This window comes from Nilaparvata lugens, chromosome 13, assembly GCF_014356525.2.
Source record: "Nilaparvata lugens isolate BPH chromosome 13, ASM1435652v1, whole genome shotgun sequence".
Lineage (NCBI taxonomy): Eukaryota > Metazoa > Arthropoda > Insecta > Hemiptera > Delphacidae > Nilaparvata > Nilaparvata lugens.
The window spans coordinates 15,739,537-15,761,717 of record NC_052516.1 but is presented as its reverse complement, the minus strand read 5'-3'; the positions used below and the strand labels follow the sequence as shown (position 1 = coordinate 15,761,717).

The window sequence follows — 22,181 nt, the reverse complement described above, 5'->3', positions numbered from 1 at the left end:
TCTAACTGTTTACCCTGATGACAATATTTGCAGTAGCAGTCTTCGGGGTGAATTTTTGGGGTTTTATTTAATAATAATTATCAATTCATTAGCATATGAATAATTGCAATATCTCAGTAATTTCCATGTGTAAACTATAGTGTGTTGATTTATTACAAACTATGTTACTAATGTGAACCAAGTTTCACACTGAAATGACGACTTGTAGACTAATATCATTGTGAAAAATATGAAACATTCACTTACTGACTGGAGGATGATCACAAATCTCATACGATTCGTTGGTCGATTGAATGAAAACTAGTATCTAGTGACTAGCAACTAGTCATTAGTTCTAGCCTATGCACCTAAAATGTACTCTAGGTACCAGTTTTGGGAGTATTTTTATATATTTTGATAGTATTTTTCTTGTATTATTATTTTTAGATGTTATAATATTATATTATTATAGGTGTGTATGTTTTTTGAGAAAATACATTTCAATTTGACCTTGGTTCTAGCTATGATACGATTATGCAGCTAACTTGATTTCCAGCATTTGCTTGAAATTAGCAAATTCTAGTTTTTATTCAACCAAATTGTGAACAGTCTTTGACAATTGATACGATTATGCAGCTAACTTGATTTCCAGCATTTGCTTGAAATTAGCAAATTCTAGTTTTTATTCAACTAAATTGTGAACAGTCTGACAATTAATTTATCTGTTATCTCTGATTTATTTTCAACAGGAACATTCTGAAGAAAAGGAGAAATTTGACATTCCAGAGAAACCTGACGATGGTGCTAAAGAACAAAAAGAACAAGTATGTATCATTTATCTCATCATAAACCAATCGTAGTTGATGAGTGATTGGACTCTTTAATTTCCTGTAACATTCCTTCTCTTCGTCGGAGTAAGAACGATATTTCACTATCAATGTCTCATAAAAAATCTTCAATAAAATTATTATTGAAGTCTGTTGTTATACACTATTTTCTCACAAGTCGTGTTAGAATATCTAATGTGTGTGCATCTTCAGTTTTATGCACTATGAAAAACGTTTTTTAGAGCAGTTTTCAGTTTGAATCGTTCTTACTCTAATTTTTTTAAATTATTATTTAGAAACTGTGTTGATATTTCTCCCATGAAGGACGACAAAGGATGTACGTACAGTTATATGAGCCTAGCAAGTTAAGCCCACCTTGTGTGGGACTCTCTTTGCCTGAGTAGAGAGCCCAGCCATGTATAGTGAGGTCCACGTTATAATGGCAGTGGAGAAAGATAGGAGAACAACGTTGCCGATCCTCACTGTCTAGTCAATGCCTTCTTGACGGTAGCTGATTCAGATTTATCAACCTAGTATTAATTTTTCATCCTAGTTTAAAATAATAAATTGTATTTTATTAAGCAAGAAATTATATTTTTCAATAATTTCATAATGAATTTTCATAATTGAGATTAAATATTTTGTTAATTAATTATTCATTCTATATTGTTGGAAGCCGATCTGACAGAGCAAAGCGAGAGAGAGATAGCGCTATCTGATTTGTTGAATGACAGACAAGGATAGCAATAACATTGCTAATCAAACACTGTCATTGTAACGAGGCATTCGACATTGTCGTGCATCCGGTGATAGCGACACTCTCAACACTGGATGCATACCAACTGAACTGTCCGGTGTTTTCCAAGAGTAAAACTGGCATCCTAACTGAGAATAATTGCTTCAGTCTACTCATGGTATACGTCATCTATCTTATTCTATTCTTTTCTATTCATCTGGAGTACAGATAGTCCCACCTATCCTCCCACCTTAGGTCGGCCGAAAACTACCGAACTCGTCCGAACAATCCCTCAACAAAGAAAGGAATAGATGCTCGTCCATTGCTCGTCCACAACAGGTTCATACGGCTGTCTGCGGCCGATCAATTTTTCGATCCGAATTGAATGGGATTTTCCGGCTCTATCCGGCCGAACTAGCTAGTCGAGCTGAGACAACAACTAGTGTTCCTAACCTAAAATTGTTCCACGGTCTTGTCTGTTTTTGTTTTTTGAAGTTGTTCTGTGTCATAAGTTGTTTTACAAGCATTTTTCTATTTAAATAACGGCTGAAAATTCAACTCATCATCATACTCTATAATTGTGTCATAGCGTTCATCCTCAAATAACCCTCCTAAGTCATCAAACAATATCATTTTGAGTTTTTAAGATAAAATACTTCTACTTTTGTTGATATTTAGTTGATAAATAAATATTTATTAATAATTTTTGTATGATGATAGGAATAAAGGAACAAATACCTGTGAATTTAATGTGTTATTTTAATTTTGTGTTTTATTTTAATTTGTTATAGTTATTATAATGTGTTAGGGAAATTATGAGTTAATCTATTTTGTTTCGAACAACAAAAAACTAAGTGAAAAAACTAAATTCAAGTAGAAAAATGTAGAAAATTCTACTGATGTGGAATTAGAAAGTAGAAATAATTGTGTTATAATAATATTATATTGATATTGTGATTGTGGAATGTAATAAATACATAAGTAATTGATAATTAGTAGGTACTTTCAAGTAGCATAATCTCATCGAAATTCATTCGATGGATTAAATCTTACAGAATTTGTAAACACCCAAAGAAGAATCATTTTCCCTACTAACTAGCTTGCCATTTCACTTTCTGGCAACCAGGTCACATCTCAATACTTACAAACGATAAGACAAAGATTCTTTGATTTGGATGAGAACTTTAGTAAATATGAAATTATAAAAAATGGTCCATCATTCGGAATAATCCAGTATGATATGAAAATGAAAATTTATTTTATTCCTCGAATACAGTATAATGCAGTTCAGTTTTCATACATATTTTTATTCATCCATTGTACAAAACACTATAATCATAATATAGTTATGACATTGGAGAAAAACTATTTCCAAAAATTTTGATAGAATGTTTATGTTGTCCAAAGGTCAAGTTTATGAAATCGCCCTCTGCTCCGTCACTTATTTTCGGTCCAGGAATAATGATTTATAATATCAATTTTGGGCAAGTTTCAAATCAATAATACAGTACTATTCACACATATAAGATTTAATATCATTTTTATGTTTGGCAGGTTTTAATTATCTATTTATTGTTAGGTTGGTGACTGTGAGACAATGGCACCATCTCTGCTGACGTCACCTAGCATGGACATGCTGGCTAACCCGATGTCGATTTCCCCTTTGCCTGACCGCCGAGAGTCCGCCTGCGATCCGCTCAACGTACCGCTTGAATCGCTGCCCGTCCCCAGCATGTTCGCCGATAATCGACGCGGATCTGATCTCTCAATGTGAGTCTATTATGCGAAACCGCACATCGATATCTCAAATCGTTTTAAAGTTATTCACATTAAAAAATACTATAGTGAGGTCCACGCTATAATGGCAGTGAAGGAAAACGTTGCCGATCCTCCGTCTTGTCAATGCCTTCTATAGACGGTAGCTGATACAGGTTTATTGATGTAATATTAACGGTTCATCCACGTTTTAAATTATAAATTATATTTTATCAAGCAAGTATTTATTTTTTTCAATAACTTCTTAATGAATTTTCATAATTAATATGAAATATTTTGTTAATTAATTATTGTTAAAAGACGATCTGACAACAGAAAAAAGCGAGAAGAGATAGCGCTATCCACTTTGTTGAATGATAGACAAGGATAGCAATACCATTGCTAATCAAACACTGCCATTATAACGTGGACCTCACTATAATAAATCGTACAAAAAATAAAATACCAAAAAGCTTTACAAAAAATAAATATAAGTATATGCTACTGCACTTAACTAAAATACATATCCTACATAAAAATTAAGGAAATGTTAATTTATTCAATTAGAAATGATATTCTTATTGAAATCATAACCACGTTTCTATTTAAAAAATAAAGTTGAACTAAAAATGGCGGTTCCGTCCCAAAAGTAACAACAGAAAAGTAGTTTTTCAATTCGAATAGGATCCCCGATAAAACCTACTGCCAAATTATCCTTGTAGAAGAAATCTATTAAGCTGCTTCCATCATTTTCATCAACTCATGAATGTGTAAGACAAATGATTATGTGTGTTGGCTTTATTTATTGAACGAGCGTTAGTGAGTTCTCACTTTTGACTTACTGAAGGCCAAAGTCGTTGTCCGTCTGTGTGTATGTTCTACAATAACTTTAGCAAGAATTAATCAATCAATCAGCTTCAAATTTTGAACACTTTCACAGGTCAAGTTCGTTGGACAACAAAATTGACTCACTCCTTCGTCCTTTTTCAGGATATAAGAATAACATTGGAAGTGCATAAGAAAGAAATTGTTATTCGTTGATATAATTACAAATCATATGAATATGATTGGGATAGAACAACAGGCATAGCCCAAAACTATTCTGTTCCCAAATTTTGATAAATAATGAAATTGTCCGAAAAAATAGGTTATGTTCTTACTGAGGAAATTTAAAGTTCAAAGTTCTGTCCAAGAATATATATTAGCTAGAAATTTTGAATTTAGAATGATTAAAATACCAAATTATAGTCAAATTTTGCACTTAATATCACCGCACTTTGAATAAATTAAGTTATTTCAGAAAATTTTGAAGCCAAAAATATACACACAACTTTCAACTAGACACAGCTGTTATAAACAAACATGATTTAATCAGCTGAAGAGTTCATTGCATGCAATTACTACAGTTTTTCCATTTATTCATAACATAAACTGAGGCTATTTGGGAGCTATCACATGCGCTGACACATGATTCCAGCTGGTTTATATTAGATGTTAAAGCGACAGAGTAATATTTCAATTCAAATAGGGTCCCCAATGAAACGTACTGTCAAATGATTCTTGTTAGAGAAATATTTGGCTGTTTTCATAATTTTCATCAACTCTCTATAATTAAAAGTTGCAGGTTTCAAAGTTTACAATACAATAGTTCTTGAGCGAGTGCTTCAACCCAAGGGGTCACTAGTATTGTACCTTTTGGCTAAATAAAATTGATTGATTAAGCAGTTAGTCCTGAAATAGAAACAGTGGAATAGAATTTGTGTTTGTTGTTTCAGAATGTCGCAAGGCGACCAAAGCCGTAGATCGTCGTACACGCGGCAGCAGTCGTTCGATATAGTGGCCGATGTGGAATCGAGCAAAGAGACGGAGGAAAACGACCGCAACGTGATCATTGAAGCCGACGATGTGTCCCGCATCTTCAAGCGAATTCGCATTCCTGGAGTTTCGCTCGAAGATAAGGAGGCCACTGATGAAGGAGAAGCTCTGAAAGCAGTTCTGTCTGGTAAACAATTTGCATTCGTTATCAATTATGTTAACCTTCCGGTAGTCACGCCCTACTCAGTCACACGAGCAGTCGCGTGTTGTATTTTGTTCAACATCCAATTTTCCAAGTGTTATGTACTCTGTTTACTGTCAAAACATATTAATCAATTGTATAATTACTTTTTCCATCTTCTTGGATTATTTTACGCCTATAAACATTTGGATGATTACCATTTCATAGCCCATTAAGGTAAATCAAGCAAAGCCAACAGTTCTGTGTTATTGGTTCGTCTACAGTCCCCGTGTACAGTCTTTCCCTATCTTATGCACTGTCGCGACTAAATTGCACCTAAAGTGTAAAGACTGAACCATTGCTCGGTTGATACTGCAACTCAGTGGAGTGATGGGGGGAAAGTTTTGGAATGCATAGGTGACTCATTCACTGACACCACCTCATTCAATAGTTTTGTGCAGCAAAAAAAACTGACACTGTTGTAATTTTTACAACAGTGCGACTGCCGGAAGGTTAATATATAAGATATTGCTTCACTCACTTAGATATCAGTTTAAGGTCCGGTTTCTGGGAAGCTTACTAAATATAATGGACCTTCAAACCTATGGATCCAATATAGATTCAAAAAGTGTCCTAGTGGTTCACGTTAAAAAGTCAGTAGGACTACACAGTTGCCGATTCTCTGTTACCACAGGATTTTGTTGATAGCTGTGATCCAAGTTATGCATTATGAAAATTTGGGAACAGAATAGTTTTGGGCCATGCCTGTCGTTCTTTCCCGATCATATATGATTTTTAATTGTATCCACATAAAAAAAAATTCTGTATATCTGATGTAATTTTTCTTGTATTTTTATTTTTTAATTAAATTCTCACATTTACAATAACTGTCGCATCTTTCTGTAATTTTATCTTTCAATTATGTAGTGTTAAATTCTCACATTTACAATAACAGTCACAACATAGTCGCAGTTTATGTACCGTTCTTAATGTAATGGTGTGATACTGTTACAAATACAGTACTTATAGTATGATACAGTGATACTGTAAAAAATTATTACAATAGATTCTTGATATTTAATTCGGAGTTAGCATTCTTGGTTAGGTATAGAACAATGTGAAATAAATATAAAGAAAATAAAAATCTCAGTACCCTTTTTTTGAAATATTACAAGTAGCCCTATACAGAAAAGAGATAAAAACAATGTGAAAGTATATTGAAATTGTATATTTCACATTTTTCTCACTCCTACCATTCTCAAAACAAGACAGATACAACATAAAATTCTATAATCAAGTTATTCTTGTTTTGATTGAAATCAAGAATAATAATTCCAAAAATGATTACAGTTGATCAGTGTTTCAAGAGCTAATCTACTCTGTGACAGTCATTACGTTGACGTTACGTATTAGTCAGCTACGTTGACTATAATATAAATTCGGAGCAAAATAAGTTTTGAAATTTTTGAATTCTTCTTATTTTTTTTTATTTTTACTTTTTTCCATGAGTATTTGAAATCTTAGTATTTCTTGAGTTGGGTACTATTTTTGTTATCTGTATTATTTCTTTTTGCATAAGTATTATATCTTTCATTTGTATTATTTTTTATCATTTTTTCCATTTGTATTTGTAAGATTTTCATTGTAAAGGAGACATATTTGGGGAAACCCGTTGTCTCCATTGTGAATGAACAAATAAATACCTGACATTAAATGATTCCACCATACATGAAGAGGTTAAAAGCTAATACTTTATTTACTGAACTCCAATATTTCCTTTAAGCTCCTGCATAAGACAAAGTAGAATTTGTAAATTTCTTCACACATTAGTAAAATATGATAGCACAAGATTAGTGAATGCGCTGAAGTAGATTGAACAATTCTATTACCAACCAAACTCATCAGTAATGCAAACACTATCACATAAACTTGAAAACTTCACTATCTAGTTTATAGTGTAGCTCTTGAATCTCGTAGTAAATTTCACGTATACAAATAATAAGCTACACAAGTAGATTTTATATAGTTTGTTCATCACTATAAAATTTCTAGCTTGAAAATTTAATTTTAAAATGTGGCTTCACTTTTGTTTCCTACAGTTTTAGTTCCATTTTTCCCTATGAAACTGATTCATTAGACCGTTTATTAATCCATGATGAACTGAGAGGATTAAACCAGGCTGAAGTTACACAAAGTTGTTACGATTCTCTCCTCAAATTTGTCTTAATTTTGTACAAATTTTCTCTCTAAAAACAGATTCATAACAAGAAATTTTCGAAGATGTTGCAATTAGCACCTTGTCCTACAAGGCGACGTGTATTTTTTATAGAACATTTCTGTTCAGTACCATGAATAATAAATACATTACGCGTCCCGTGACTATAGTGCGGTCCACGTTATAATGGCAGTGGATAAAGATAAAAGAATAGAAATGCCGATTCTCTGCATTAATTAATTATATTTCTACACTGTCAAAAACATACTTGGCATCGTTGTATACCTGGAAAAGGATAGTACAACCGGCTTTGTCAAATGATAGACAAGGATAGCAAAACCAAAGTTGATCAAATACTGTCATTATAACGTGGACCTTACTATACATTAGCTTTGCCCCCGCGATTTTGAAACGGCATACATGCAAGGTATGGTTCACGGGGTAATATTCACGGCTTTGCAAAAACATAAGGCTTCAGAGACCCTATACTCTGTACAAATTAACTTCTGACTTGGAGGAATATGCGGCGCAGAGTAATGGAGGGAGATCAGCCAATTACAGTGATGAATAGATTGATAGGTAGAAGCGCAGTTGCCAATTTGACGACTGAAGGATTCCAGACAGGAAACTCCGTAAGTTTAACATGAGCGCTCGAATACTCACGAGAAATTATAGGAATGCTAGCCGATTAAAACGACAACTTCGCGGCCGTTGTATCCCTACTCTGTATGCCTTCTCTGCTGCGCATGTCCCTCTCAAGTCAGAAGTTAATTTGTACAGAGTATAGACCCCTAGATGGAGGAAGCTCCCTATAGAGCGTCCTTGAAGGAAACTCCCTACCCCTACAGAGCGTCCTTGAAGGAAGCTCCCTACACACAGAGATTCTTCATAAATGAGAGAGTATCACCAAAATGGAAAAAACATGTTGTACAAATGTCAGCTGATAGGCTGCAGGACGTAACTCCAAAAAGATCCTTGTGTATCTTTTCGGATGCAACACTTTACTTTTGGGAAGATACAAAAAATCATCTGTTGCTTACGGAAAGATACATTTTCAAAAATGTTCGATGTTTTTGAACGGGTGGTATTGTATTCTAGTGGCCCTCCGCCGATAGACAAAGCTACAGGACCCGGACTGTAACTCCTTCATTTATAAATACAATCAGTTCCAATCTATGGAATAAAATTATAATGATTTCCTTCTCGAGCGATGATTCCAAAAATTATTACTTTACTTTCCATTCAGGAAAATACGGTTACAAGTTGTAATCTTTACACAAGCGTAGAGTTTACTTTATCGTTTATTTTATTTTTTCTCAATTATTTTATAAATGCTATTTTTGTAGAGTGACCATTTGTATTGCACAGGTCTGATAATGCCTGAGGAAGTGTTGGCTAAGATCGGCCATATTGATTCTTCAGAAACGTCCGATGACAGCCCAGAGGCGTCCTCCACTAATCAAAAACATAAAGATCGAAAGCGATCCCTGTCCGAAGATCGAGGTAGCGTATTGCGCATGAGCATTCTATGTTTTATTTCTTTTGATCGGTTTTTGTATTTTTAAGATTTTTCAAAATTATTTGATATGTTTATGTTATCCACTTGTTATCCAACTATTTCTATTTTGATCAAACGATTTGTTATTTATACTTCTTCTATCCCTTGCCCGTTTGTTTTTATGTATCAATTTACTCATGTTTTTCAATTTCCTCAATTTATCTATCATTCCATTATGCGTATTTTATTTTTCATCTACTTATTTGAGAATACAATACGTTCTCCTTTTTATGTCTTCAAATATATAATCCCTGTACTACCATTTCAATGTATGTTATAACTGTTTGTTGTCATGTACATAGTTGTGAAATATTATTAAGCTTGTCTTTCAAGTCATTTTCATTTCCACAAGCAGATTTTTACTGTTTTATTTTGATTCGTTCTTCTACATTTTTCTCAATGTTTTTAAACGAATGACTAACGATCTTGCATATCTTATTTATTGCATTTTATCTCAAATATTCAGTCTGTATTCTCGTTTAATTTTTTATATTTTGCTCTTGTACGTAGGTCTGCCTTATTCATGTTTCAATTTCTCAGATTTAATTTTTTATCATTTTTTCGATTTTTTAATAATATAATAATGATAATACTGTTATTCCTATCATTATTTTATGAAAAAATTACTATTTTCTCCACAATTTGATTCTCTTTCAATTATTTAACATCAACATTTCGTCGATATACATTATTACTCTTTTATTTTATTATTCAGCTTGCCTCTGTCGCTTATTCATTTGTGTTTTGGATGGAAAAATCATAAGCTTATTCTTGAGTTTTGAAATATTTCTTGCTACATACTTTTATATGTGAATACTGTATCTGGTATCTCCAGACATGAATTTCATTTGCTGCAATCTACCTTTTCTACTTTTGTACTTCAGAAATCCTAAGATAATTACCATATGAATGAGCCAAGTAATTGGTAGATCATAATTTTTATAGTAAACGCATTAATGACTTTTGTCAGGCAAAGGTTTGAGTTTGAGACATAAGTTTGAGTTTCAACGTTATTTATGTAGACCTATTATTTGAGTTTTTTATTAAGCTGTTTACAAATTAAAAATGTTACTTTTGTTTGAGATCCGTTCTTTGGGTGGTAGACATTACAATAATATTTCAAATGTCTTTGAAAGGTCCATAATCTGCTAAAGCATAGTAATATATTTTCAAATAGTAATTGAACAAATTTCTTCAAACTCAGTTCATCATTGATCATAAATTCCATTTTCCGAATATTTGTTTCACTTACAACTGTTTGAAAGTAGTTGAAGCTCGTATTTGAAAATTGATGATTGTCACATACACACTTATGCACTGCATGCGAGTATGCCTCAATTTTTATTCAACTGTGAATTTTTCTATTTTCGGACACAATTATTTGTCTCCCGGATGAAATGTATCAATGGTGAAGTCTATTGACCGCGACTATTTTAAATTAATATTATATATGACCAAGTGGGACCTTCCCGTTATATAACAGAGAATATTTTTCAATGATTGAATAATAATACATTTTCATAATTGAGATTAATTATTGTAGCTCTACATTGTTGAAAAACGATCTGGCAACCTTGCGGAGGTAGAAGAGGGTAGCGCTATCAGCTTTGTCGAATGATAGACAAGGATAGCATCACCATTGTTGATCAAATACTGCCATTATAACGTGTACCTTACTGTAGGTAATCTTCTTACTTTTATTCTATTCAGCACCCCCTACCATGAAGCTGGTTATTATCATTTTATCTGTCTTAGCTATTTGTATTTTGATTGCAATGTGTTTGTATTGTAGAGTTTAATTGTGTGTTAAAATAACAATATTGTGCTCAAATTATAAAATCATTCCCTGAACTTTCGGCCCCGTCTTCAACCTGAAACTGTGAAATAATAGAAATTTCTCTAGCTCAGTCTATTTTGGAATAAGTTGATATAATCAATCTTTCTGTCTTATTTTTATCATATTTAATACACTTCTCAGGACAATAATATGAAACTGATAAAGGGATGGCTGAATGATTAGAAGTCCACGCCTCCAGAACCAAGGAGCTTTCTGATTGGTCGATGAGTTGGTCGCCATTTTACCTTTAACCGAGCGCCTCAGTGCAGGATGGTTTCTTACAGCTTGGCGTTGTTGTCATTCGAGATGGGTGTCTGGCTTGGAAGTGTTTCGGCCGCATTGCAGGATGACTGTTAACGGTTGCCGGAAGATCAACAGCTGGATTTTTTTTCGTTATTTTTCGTGATAGAGAGATTCTGATTGCAGATTCGTTCTCAGCGACCCCAAGTATAGCCTAAAGGCTCAGAATGTAAACAATGTTTTTAAATAATTAAAAATCATCGTGAAAAGTCATTAATATGGTAGTACACCACGTTTCTGGAAACTTTTTACTGGTGACTGGAGTTATTATTGACACACAAAAATCAAAATAATCGTGAGAAAGAAAACTGTTGATGAACGCGAATAAGACCGCCACTCCATTGTTCTATTGTCTCGGCTGAGCCTGGCTGGAGGGATCAAATAACCGACTGGTTTGATCTTTTGTCTGTCCGCTAGGCGGAACTACGCCGACCATTGCTGGGTGGAAGATGTTACTGCGGTCGCTCGCATTCCCACCAACGCTGCTATTATTTGCTGTCTCAGCGCCTAGTCCGATTCAGCCAAGTAACCAGCCTGCACTGCGGAGCTAGGTTTACAGCTTGCCAATGAGAAGCAAGCAGTCACTCTCATAAGTTTGGTGTATTAAGCTCTGCCTTTCTCTGCAAAATAATAATAAATATTGTTTCAGCAATCAGATTTTTTACTTGAATATGTGTAACGCTAGTTCGCCTCCATGGTGCACATTGGGTAATGCTAAATGGACTAGCAAATAATGGCGGTCAGACAAACTTATGTTCTCCTGACCGAAAACTAGACAACATCTTAAAGAAATTGGAAATATACAGTGTATATCTAGGCATTTGAGACTCATGAGCTTGAATGTGTTGTGTATCTGCCATTCGCTAAATAAATAATAAATCATATTTCCTATTATTGTTAAAATAATAATAATTGTGTGTTAAAATAAATTTGAAATTGTGTTTGGGTTGAAGGTATGAGTCAATCTGTCCGTCGACTGGCGCGCTTCCCCCTGACCATTGACTCAGTGGAGCAGGAGGGTGAGGGGGAGGCTGTTGATCATCCTGACGAGGAGCAGGAGCTGGATGCCACCAACCTCATATCCACCTCCCCTGATGATGACGATGAGGATGATGACGAACTGAGTCTGTTGCTTAGCAACCGAGGTGGAGGCTACCAGGCTGCCAGCACTGCTCATCTGCCAGGTAGGAGGTCAAAACCAAATCTACATCAGCAATATTAAATCTATAAACTGTTGCAAATATACAATAACGATCTTGTCTTTTTTCTCTAGGGCCACTTTAGAATAAAAAAAATATATATATATATATATATATTAAAGCGAAATGGCACTCACTCACTCACTGACTGACTCACTCACTCACTCACTCACTCACTCGCAGAACTAAAAATCTACCGGACCAAAAACGTTCAAATTTGGTAGGTATGTTCAGTTGGCCCTTTAGAGGCGCACTAAGAAATCTTTTGGCAATATTTTAACTCTAAGGGTTGTTTTTAAGGGTTTAAAGTTCGTCTTTGAGCATGTATATTCTTCTTCTCGCAATCTCTTAATTATAATTGAAATTTCCATATCATATGTTACTATAGAACTATAATCTAGATAGAGTACCTCTTCGAAACAGTTGTTAACTGGCAACTAAATTAATAATTTTGTCAGGCTGGCATTAAGTTGAGTTGACTTTGTTAGGTTGGCACCAAGTTGAAGATAGAAATGCATTTATCGAGGAAAAATTGATTGGGCACTGCTACTTCAATCAGAGCTATTCCTGATATTATATAATATTTCTAGCCGTCAGGCACGCTTCGCTTGCCATATCCGTTTAGCCAGACGTTTAGTCCGTCTGGATCGTCCTAACATATCATAAAAATGCTCAAATGAAAAATGCAGGCGAGCGAAGCGAGCCTGCTGATCTCATTCGTGAACGATTCTCGGGGGTCCAGGGGGCGGAGCCCCCTGGCTAGACTGATATGGCGAGCGAAGCGAGCCTTACGGCTAGTAGAAATATAAATCTGAGTACCCTTTTCAAATTATTCCATCACGACATGTTTCGGCTACTAATGCTATTATCAAGTGTTCATTTATTTCCCAATCACTTGATAATGACATTAGTAGCCGAAACATGTCGTGATGAAATAATTTGAAAAGGGTACTCAGATTTATATTTCTATTTAATAAAGATCTAGTATGCTAATAATCGTATCATATTCTAATCAATTAATAGGAGAATAGAATAAATCTTTATTCATCAAAATATTTACAAATACATTAGAATAATGTCAATGTTTAATAATACATAACACTAGGCTAGCCTATTTCTATAAGAAGACTAAAAAAAGGAAGTGCTATCTAGTTTAGTTGGAAGTTTAAAATTACCGGTAGTTAAATCTCTTGTAAGGAATAAAGAGACAGGCTCACCCGATATTCCTTCAAAATATGATGATTTAATGGTGTTAGCAAATACCTTGAAGACTGCTGCACTGCAAATATTAGAGTAACAAAAACATGTCAACATAGGAAATTGTCAATTTGATAGACTAGTGCTTTCTTCCTTCTCTCTGACATGACTAGTTTCTGATGTTGTTTCAAAATGCTCGTTTATCCTATTATATTAAGCGTGCAATTTCTGTATATATTTTTATATTTATCTGGTTATTTATGTCCAACGGATCTCGAAAACGGCTCTAACGATTCTCACAAAATTTGGAAAATAGTAGGTTTATGATATAAAAATTCGATTGCACCATGTCTCATCCTTGGGAAAACTCCCCGAAGGACATGAAAAGGATAATAATTATTCAACCTTGGAAAAACAGATGATAATTTCGTCGTCTGTCGATAACAGAAGATGTGTGTGTCTGTGTGGGAAATCAGCTGTGTAAACAAGCAGATTACCGTATCTCACGAGAAATTATCAAGAAATTCTAATAGACTTGATCAAAATAATCCGATTTGTTGACGTGACATGGTATATAATTCTAAATTAGAGTATATCATTATATTCAAAGTTAATCATTATTTTACAGTTTTAAGTGATTAGTGAGTGTTATTTTGTTATTCAATTTGGCTTGTAAACAATCTGAATTAGAACTTTTCTGTTTTCAAATTTTTGGACTGAAAACTGGACCTGAATTCAAGTGTATGGAACATAACCTACTTTTTAACCAACTTATAGTGTATAAATCAAAATTCGGGGAAGTAACAGTTTTGGGATGTGCCTGTTAGTCCTTTCCCAATCATTTTGAAGAATTGTGTTCTGTTTATCAATAAATAAATAACGAGCGAAGCTCGGTGCCCCAATATTTTGGCATGAACATAATATTTTCATGTTTTTAGTTGGAGGCAAACGCTGCAGCATAGCGCATTTCGTGGAGGGAAGTGACATAGCACGACGCTCCATCAAGTGCCGACACAAGAACCTCAACCTGGACCAGGACCTCGACGTGCTGGAGGCGGTGTGCCGCGAGGTGGTGGGGGAAGCTAAGGGAGGGACCAACCTGCTAGGAGTGCCCACCATACATGTGCATGCGTCTGATGATGAGAGCAATGTTAGCAGTGATGATAACCGCACTATTGAGGCTGAGTTTCCTTATCTCGGTAAGTTCATTTATCTATTTATTATTTATTCATTCATATTTATTAATGTATTTTTCTATGCTAATAATGCATTTGAGAGCACAATGATTATACTATTAGCTAGAAAGGAGGACACGATTGCAACATAATTGCCATTCAATGCAGTAACACTCATTTTCTTGTTTTTAAGGCTCAACTCACACTTACGCGACTCAGGTGGAGAAGAGACTCGACTCTAGTGGAGAGCATGTGTTTCCAAATGGTGACACTCAGACCAGTCGATTCTAGTCTCCGCGATTGTCACCATTTGAAAACACATGCTCTCCACTAGAGTCGAGTCTCTTCTCCACCTGAGTCGCGTAAGTGTGAGTTGAGCCAAAGTATTTACACTGAAAATTGAACTCAAATTCAAAAGTGAATGAAACAAAACCAGCATTTTTTGACTAGTGTATGGATCAAAATTTGGGGAAGGGACAGTTTTGGGCTTTAAGCCTGTTGTTCCTTTCCCAATCATTCATATAGTGAGGTCCACATTATAATGGCAGTGTACGATTGACAATACTGTTGCAGTCCTTTTCTATCATACAACAAAACAGATAGCACTATCTCTCTCTCGCTTTGCAATGTTGTCTATTTGCCAGAATATTTTTTATTTACTTTTGACAGTGACTGTACAAAACTGAACAAAAAATTCTCAGCCGCCATTTTTTTCTTCATTCTATCAAAATACTTGAGTACACAAGTCGTATAATTGATTTAAAATGTATTTTTGAAACGATGAAATAATTTTTAAACATTACCGTATGAGAAATACAAATTAAAATACCTGAAATGACATTTTAAAAGTTGATAAACAACCATCCTATAGACTTCATCCATGCTTCAGTTAGCCTACCCGTATAGGTTAGACCTACTCGTACCGGTATAAATAACATTGAAAAGTTATTTCAAACTTGAATTTTAAAAAACTTTTGAAGTGAAAATGCACTTACTTTTGTATAGTGACGATCGTTTCGACCTGTTGTTGGTCATCATCAGACTGTGGGAATTCACTCAGCCATCAATATAAAATTAAAGAATAGCTTGATGCTTTTCACAAGTATATATATATTTTGAAAGAATTAGACGTTGATATTGTCCACTATAATATAGTGATATTGACAATATCAACGTCTAATTCTTTCAAAATATATATATACTTGTGAAAAGCATCAAGCTATTCTTTAATTTTATATTGATGGCTGAGTGAATTCCCACAGTCTGATGATGACCAACAACAGGTCGAAACGATCGTCACTATACAAAAGTAAGTGCATTTTCACTTCAAAAGTATTTAAAATTCAAGTTTAATTTTAACAGTGAAAAAGTATGGATATACAACAGAGTTATTTCAAAATTAATCCATTGAAATTACTTATTTTTAAAGAGGATTTCTATTTTTTTATTATTTTAAAAAGAAATTGAAATAGAATTCCTACCAAATAACTCAATTTCTTTTGTTTTGAAATTCAGATCGGTGTATCACAGCTTTTTAAATTAGCCGCCATTTCAGGTTTGTATAAGAATAAAAATCTGATCTCAGTTATGGAAGCAAATTTTTGAATCAAATTATGAAAAAATATATTTTCTTGATTAATTTGACATTAAATTGATTATTTTATCAAGGAAATGATAATTATTATTGAATTAAATTTAATGGGATGAATTGAGTAACAGCTGTGTACAGTCAGTGGCAAAATGGAGAGAATTAGCAACGTTTTTCTCCTATCTTCCTTCACTGCCATTATAACGTGGACCTGAATATAGTTGAGAATGATATTGTATCTATCAATGTATAGATAAATATTCACATGTTTGTAGTTGGAGGTAAACGCTGCAGCATAGCGCATTTCGTGGAGGGAAGCGACATAGCACGACGCTCCATCAAGTGCCGACACAAGAACCTCAACCTGGACCAGGACCTCGACGTGCTGGAGGCGGTGTGCCGCGAGGTGGTGGGGGAAGCTAAGGGAGGGACCAACCTGCTAGGAGTGCCCACCATACATGTGCATGCGTCTGATGATGAGAGCAATGTTAGCAGTGATGATAACCGCACTATTGAGGCTGAGTTTCCTTATCTCGGTAAGTTCATTTATTTTTCAAAATGTGTCATTTCAAAGACATCATGGAATATCAAGGTATCATCATAGAGAAAAGATAACATAAGAAGATATCCCATGGTTTGTGGAATGCATTCAAAGTTTGGAAGGTTTGTATCAAGTTATGGTGTTGTGTATCAAGTTGAGATGATACATCATCATATTATTTTTTGATACTATATCATTTGCGGTGATACAGTATCATTTTGTGTTGCTACTGTATCATGTGTGGTGATATAGTATCATTTGTTGGTGATACTGTATCATTTATGATGATACTGTATCGTTTATGGTGATACAATAGAAGATAGCATAAAAGGATATCGCATGGTTTGTAGAATGCATTTAAAGTTTGGGAGGTTTGTATCAAATTATGGTGTAGTGTATGAAGTTGAGATTCTACTGTATCATATTGTGTTGCTACTGTATCGTGTGGTGATACTGTATCATTTTGTGGTGATACTGTTTCATTTATGATGATACTGTATCATTTATGGTGATACTGTATCATTTATGGTGATACAATAGAGAAAAGATAGCATAAGAAGATATCCCATGGTTTGTAGAATGCATTCAAAGTTTGGAAGGTTTGTATCAAGTTATGGTGTAGTGTATCAATTTGAGATGATACTGTATCATATTGTATTGATACAGTATCATGTGCGGTGATACAGTATCATTTTGTGGTGATACTGTATCATTTATGATGATACTGGGTCACTTATGATGATACCATAAATGATACTATGGTGATACAATAGAGAAAAGATAGTATAAGAAGATATCCCATGGTTTGTAGAATATTCAAAGTTTGGAAGGTTTGTATCAAATTATGGTGTAGTGTATCAAGCTGAGATGATACTGTATCATATTGTGTTGCTACTGTATCGTGTGGTGATACTGTATCATTTATGGTGATACAATAGAGAAAAGATGGCATAAGAAGATATCCCATGGTATCGGACGTTTATGTTCCAAATTTCACTGTTTACTCAAGCCGATTCGTGAAGCTATGTAATGCTGGTAGTCTCTCATACTGTGCCGTTCCTACACTCACTCGGCCAAAACAGTTATAATAGGCAGTAGTCGACAGTAATCACCTTGAGTTAACAAAAATCGGCTTGAAATTGAAATTTGGAACACAAACCTATACCATGGGAAATCTTCTGATGCTATCTTTTGAATTATATTCATAATTCATTTATTTATTTATTCAATCCAGTTCCAACTCTACAGCCCTTCAGATCATCTTAGTAACAAGACAGTGAAAATTCCCTCATAAAAAGACAAATGAGACAGTCTTATCTCACCCCTCTTTCATTTCTGTAGATCTTATAGGAAGAAGGGGAGACTAAACAGCTCATAACCAATTTTGTATTATTTGTAGAGTATCCACAGCCTTCCTCTTAGAAAACTTATGATGAGAAGACAAATAAGACGGTCTAATCTCACCCCTTTTCCACTCACACAGGTCTCATAGGAGTATAGGAGGTGGGGAAGACTCAAAATCCTGTTACCAATGTTATATTATTTGAAGTTTATTCCATCTCTAAAGCCTCCTCATAAAAAACTAATGATAAAAAGACCATTTAGACAGTCTGAATTCATCTTGAGGAGAATGACCTTGGGTTGTGAATGAAAGTCATACATAATTTCGCTCCTGGGTTTTGGAAGATTTTGTGTTACAAATAGTCACGGATAAGTACAAATTTTGTATTAATTTCATTATTAATTGTTTCTTGATCACGTTTTATCATTTTGTTTTAGATTTTAATTCTTAATTCTATTTTATAAGCCAAACATCGTTTAGAGGTTATTTTGAGGTTAGGTTTTCGAGATTTAAAAAATAAACATAGATAGTTTACTTGACTAAAATTATAACCAAATTAAAATCCTATCATTTATAAATCAATTATTATTATTGCAAGTAATATAATTTCTTAGATAGGAAGATGAGCTCAAATAGAACACCGAAGGTTATTAATAGAAACGCGGGAGTACTTACGCGTTCCCAAAACCAAAATTCAAAAACGCCAAAACCAAAAACCCCAGTTCCTCAAACTACTTTAGCCGAAAAAGTTGCTCAACTACAAAGTAGCCACACTAATTTAAAAAACCAATTAGAAGTAACTCTAAAAACGTCTGAGGAAGAAAGGTTAGGGATGGTAGAAGAAATTAAATCTTTGGAACTGATTATAAAATTACAAGATGAAGACCATAAAAAAGAAATACTAAATCTAAAAAATCAATGTAGTCTAATGTCGGAGGAAATAAAGAAACTAAAATCTAAATTTGATAATACTAAATGTATGATAGAACCTCCGTCCAAATGCAAAAAATAGAATCTAACCTAAATGATGGGAAATGCTCTGAAAATGGTCGAAATAAAACGTACAGTGAGGTTTTGAAGACAGCAACCAAAATATAGCTGAGGGAAATAAAGATAGGAAAGGGAGAGTTCTGCTACTGACGTCCAGTCATGGACGTGATTGCAGTGATCTCCTTGATAAAAGATTGAAAAATAAATTTGATGTCCAATGTTTTTTCAAGCCAAGTGCATCAATTAATGCAGTTGTAGAGTCAGCTAGGGAACAAACTAAAGACTTTGATGAAAATGACTATCTAATTGTACTGGGTGGCTCAAATAATATAAATGAACCTAACTTGAATCATCTTCCTCAAGTAACAGAAAAAATCAAGGAAATTGTGCCACTCAGCAAAAAAACAAACTTAATAATAAGTACTATTCCTAATAGGTTTGATAGGCCAGAATTAAATGAAGCAATCAATTCGACAAACAAATCAATCCATAATACAATCAACAGCCTAAAAAATAAGAATTCTAAACAACTGGGGATTTGTTTTCTAAATGAAAGGCTGAAAAGACATAACTTCACTAATCATGGGTTGCATCTAAATCGATCTGGCAAAGTAATCTTTTGTAATAGATTGGCAGAGCTGATTGAAAGCCGTTTGCAATCCTCTGGTTTAAAAACAGTCAAAAAAACAAATAACGATTTTTAGTAAATTGGCTCAAAACAGGGAAAGGGAAATAGCTACAAATGCTAGAGATAGAGTAGCACAAGATGGTAAGGTTTTTAGTATTTATCATCAAAATATTCAGTATCTTCGCAACAAAATTGACAGATTAGAAGTATTTCTTAAACAGGAGGATCCTGACATTGTTATTTTCACAGAGCATGGCTTAAAAATAAAGGAAATAAATCAAGTTAGGATTCCAGGCTATTCACTGAGATCAGAATTTTGTAGAATAGCTCATAGAAGTGGTGGTGTATGTATATTCACTAGCAATGCTAAACATACCCAAACTTATGAACTGGATTTTGTTAAGAGATTTTCTGTTGAGATGGATTTAGAGGTGACGGGACTAAGGTTAAAAATTGATGATCGATTTGAGGTAGCAGTGTTAGGTATCTATAGGTCACCAAATGGAGACTGGCAAAAATTTTGTGAGCTGCTCCATACACTTTTGGAAATTACAACCGCTCGTTTCACAAATGTTATAGTAGTAGGAGATTTCAATACCGATTTTGCCAGGCAGGATAAAATGACAGAGGATATTAGAGATATTATTAATATGAATAATTTAGAAATTAAGGTCCACGAATATACAAGAGTAACTCGAACTTCACAGACAATTATTGATAATATCCTCACAAATATAGAAGGTTGTAATGTCAGGTTAGGTAGCTCAGATCTATCAGATCATAACTATCAAATTTTAGATGTTAAGTTGCAGGGCCAGAATCCAAGCAGAAAAAAAACTTTTGTGAAAGAAATTCAGCAATATGAGCTAGGAAATATAAATTGTTTGAAGCAGGGACTGCTTCAAGAAAATTGGAGTAGTGTTTATAACAGTTGTAACCTAAATTACAAATATAAGCAATTCATTGATACTCTAAGATTTCACATTAGTGTATGCTGTCCAATAAAAAAAGTCAAAGTAAAAAGTAAATTGAACAAAGTAGATGAATGGATAACTGAAAATATTCTTACTCAAAGAAATATTGTTAGGGAAGCTTATGAGGAATTTAAATTAGTGAGGGATGTTCCGAGTGAAGTCAAATACAAATGTCTAAAGAAAAACTATGCAAAAGAAGTGAGGAAAGCTAAGTGTAAGAAAACAGCTGAAATATTAACAACTAGTACCAATTTTAACTCTGCTGTTTGGGAGGTAATTAATAGAAATAGGAGAGCAGCTCAAAAAGATACAGTTACTAATGTTCCTAGGATAATCGATGAACATGGAAATTATATGGATGATAGTATAGACATTTGTAACTTTTTCAATAAGTATTATCAACAGGTTGCATATAATCTCCAAAAGTCACTGAACACTAATACTTGTAATACAACTACATTAAATGCTGAGCCAATTGAAAAGGTATTTAAATTTCATCCATTATCAAGAGATGAGTTGTCAAGAATAATAAAAAATTTGAATAACAAAAAAACAGTAGGATTGGATGGGGTCTCAAGCAAAATTTTAAAAGAATGTGAAAATGAATTACTGGACCCTTTATCCCTTTCTATCCCAATTTATGAAAAAACAAGATGAAAAAATTATTCTGGTGTTTTTATGTTTCAAAACACTCTTAAAAATGAGAAAATAATTTTCCCCAAATTTTTCTCACCCTCCAGGGGCCCCTAGGGATTTGTTGTTTTGAAACAACATTGGGACATTTGGGTCATTTCAAATATGTATAGTAAAAAATTTTGGTTTTGCATTAGAAAAATCAATGGTACTTTCATCATGCTTTATTCAAGGAAAGGTGAATGATTTTATTATGGAATCATTCCCAATCAATAATTTTCATTTGATTTCAACATTATAACAATGAAAGTAATATAATAAAATTCTCAAGAGTAGTAAAATGGATTCTCAAAAATGTGATACACAGAACCAGATTTTGGTGACTGACTTATTTATTATATTCATAACTGATACATATTTACATAATATAAAAACGTGAAATTGAAACTGAAAATAAGTTTCTAAATATCATAAATTTCCTACTTTTTTAAAACTATATTTTGGTTACTAACTTATTTATTATGTTCATATCTAACTGATACATACTTACATAATATGAAACAAACTAAAAACTGGAAATTCGGGTTTATCATATTTACTACTTTACTACATCTACTACTCTATCATATTTACTATTTTTGTAGAACAAGTTGTTCCTTGTAGCCTATTGGATTTTTTTATTTTATCTATGGTAATCATTGAAGCACATTC

General features: G+C 33.7%; 1 protein-coding gene across 8 annotated transcripts in view; it reads left to right on the top strand.

Moving 5' to 3' along the window:
- The window catches only part of LOC111052380 (diacylglycerol kinase eta), a 260,041-nt gene that overhangs the window by 206,246 nt on the left and 31,614 nt on the right, over positions 1–22,181 (top strand). For 7 of the 8 annotated variants that reach the window (XM_039439900.1, XM_039439902.1, XM_039439906.1 and 4 more), the window contains 5 exons: positions 3,122–3,312; positions 5,073–5,299; positions 8,877–9,011; positions 12,157–12,387; positions 16,638–16,898. In XM_039439900.1, the coding sequence (XP_039295834.1) occupies positions 3,122–3,312; positions 5,073–5,299; positions 8,877–9,011; positions 12,157–12,387; positions 16,638–16,898 (1,045 nt within the window). Of the gene's footprint in view, positions 1–3,121; positions 3,313–5,072; positions 5,300–8,876; positions 9,012–12,156; positions 12,388–14,537; positions 14,799–16,637; positions 16,899–22,181 lie in introns of all 8 variants that reach the window. The other variant, XM_039439903.1, reaches the window with a different exon arrangement.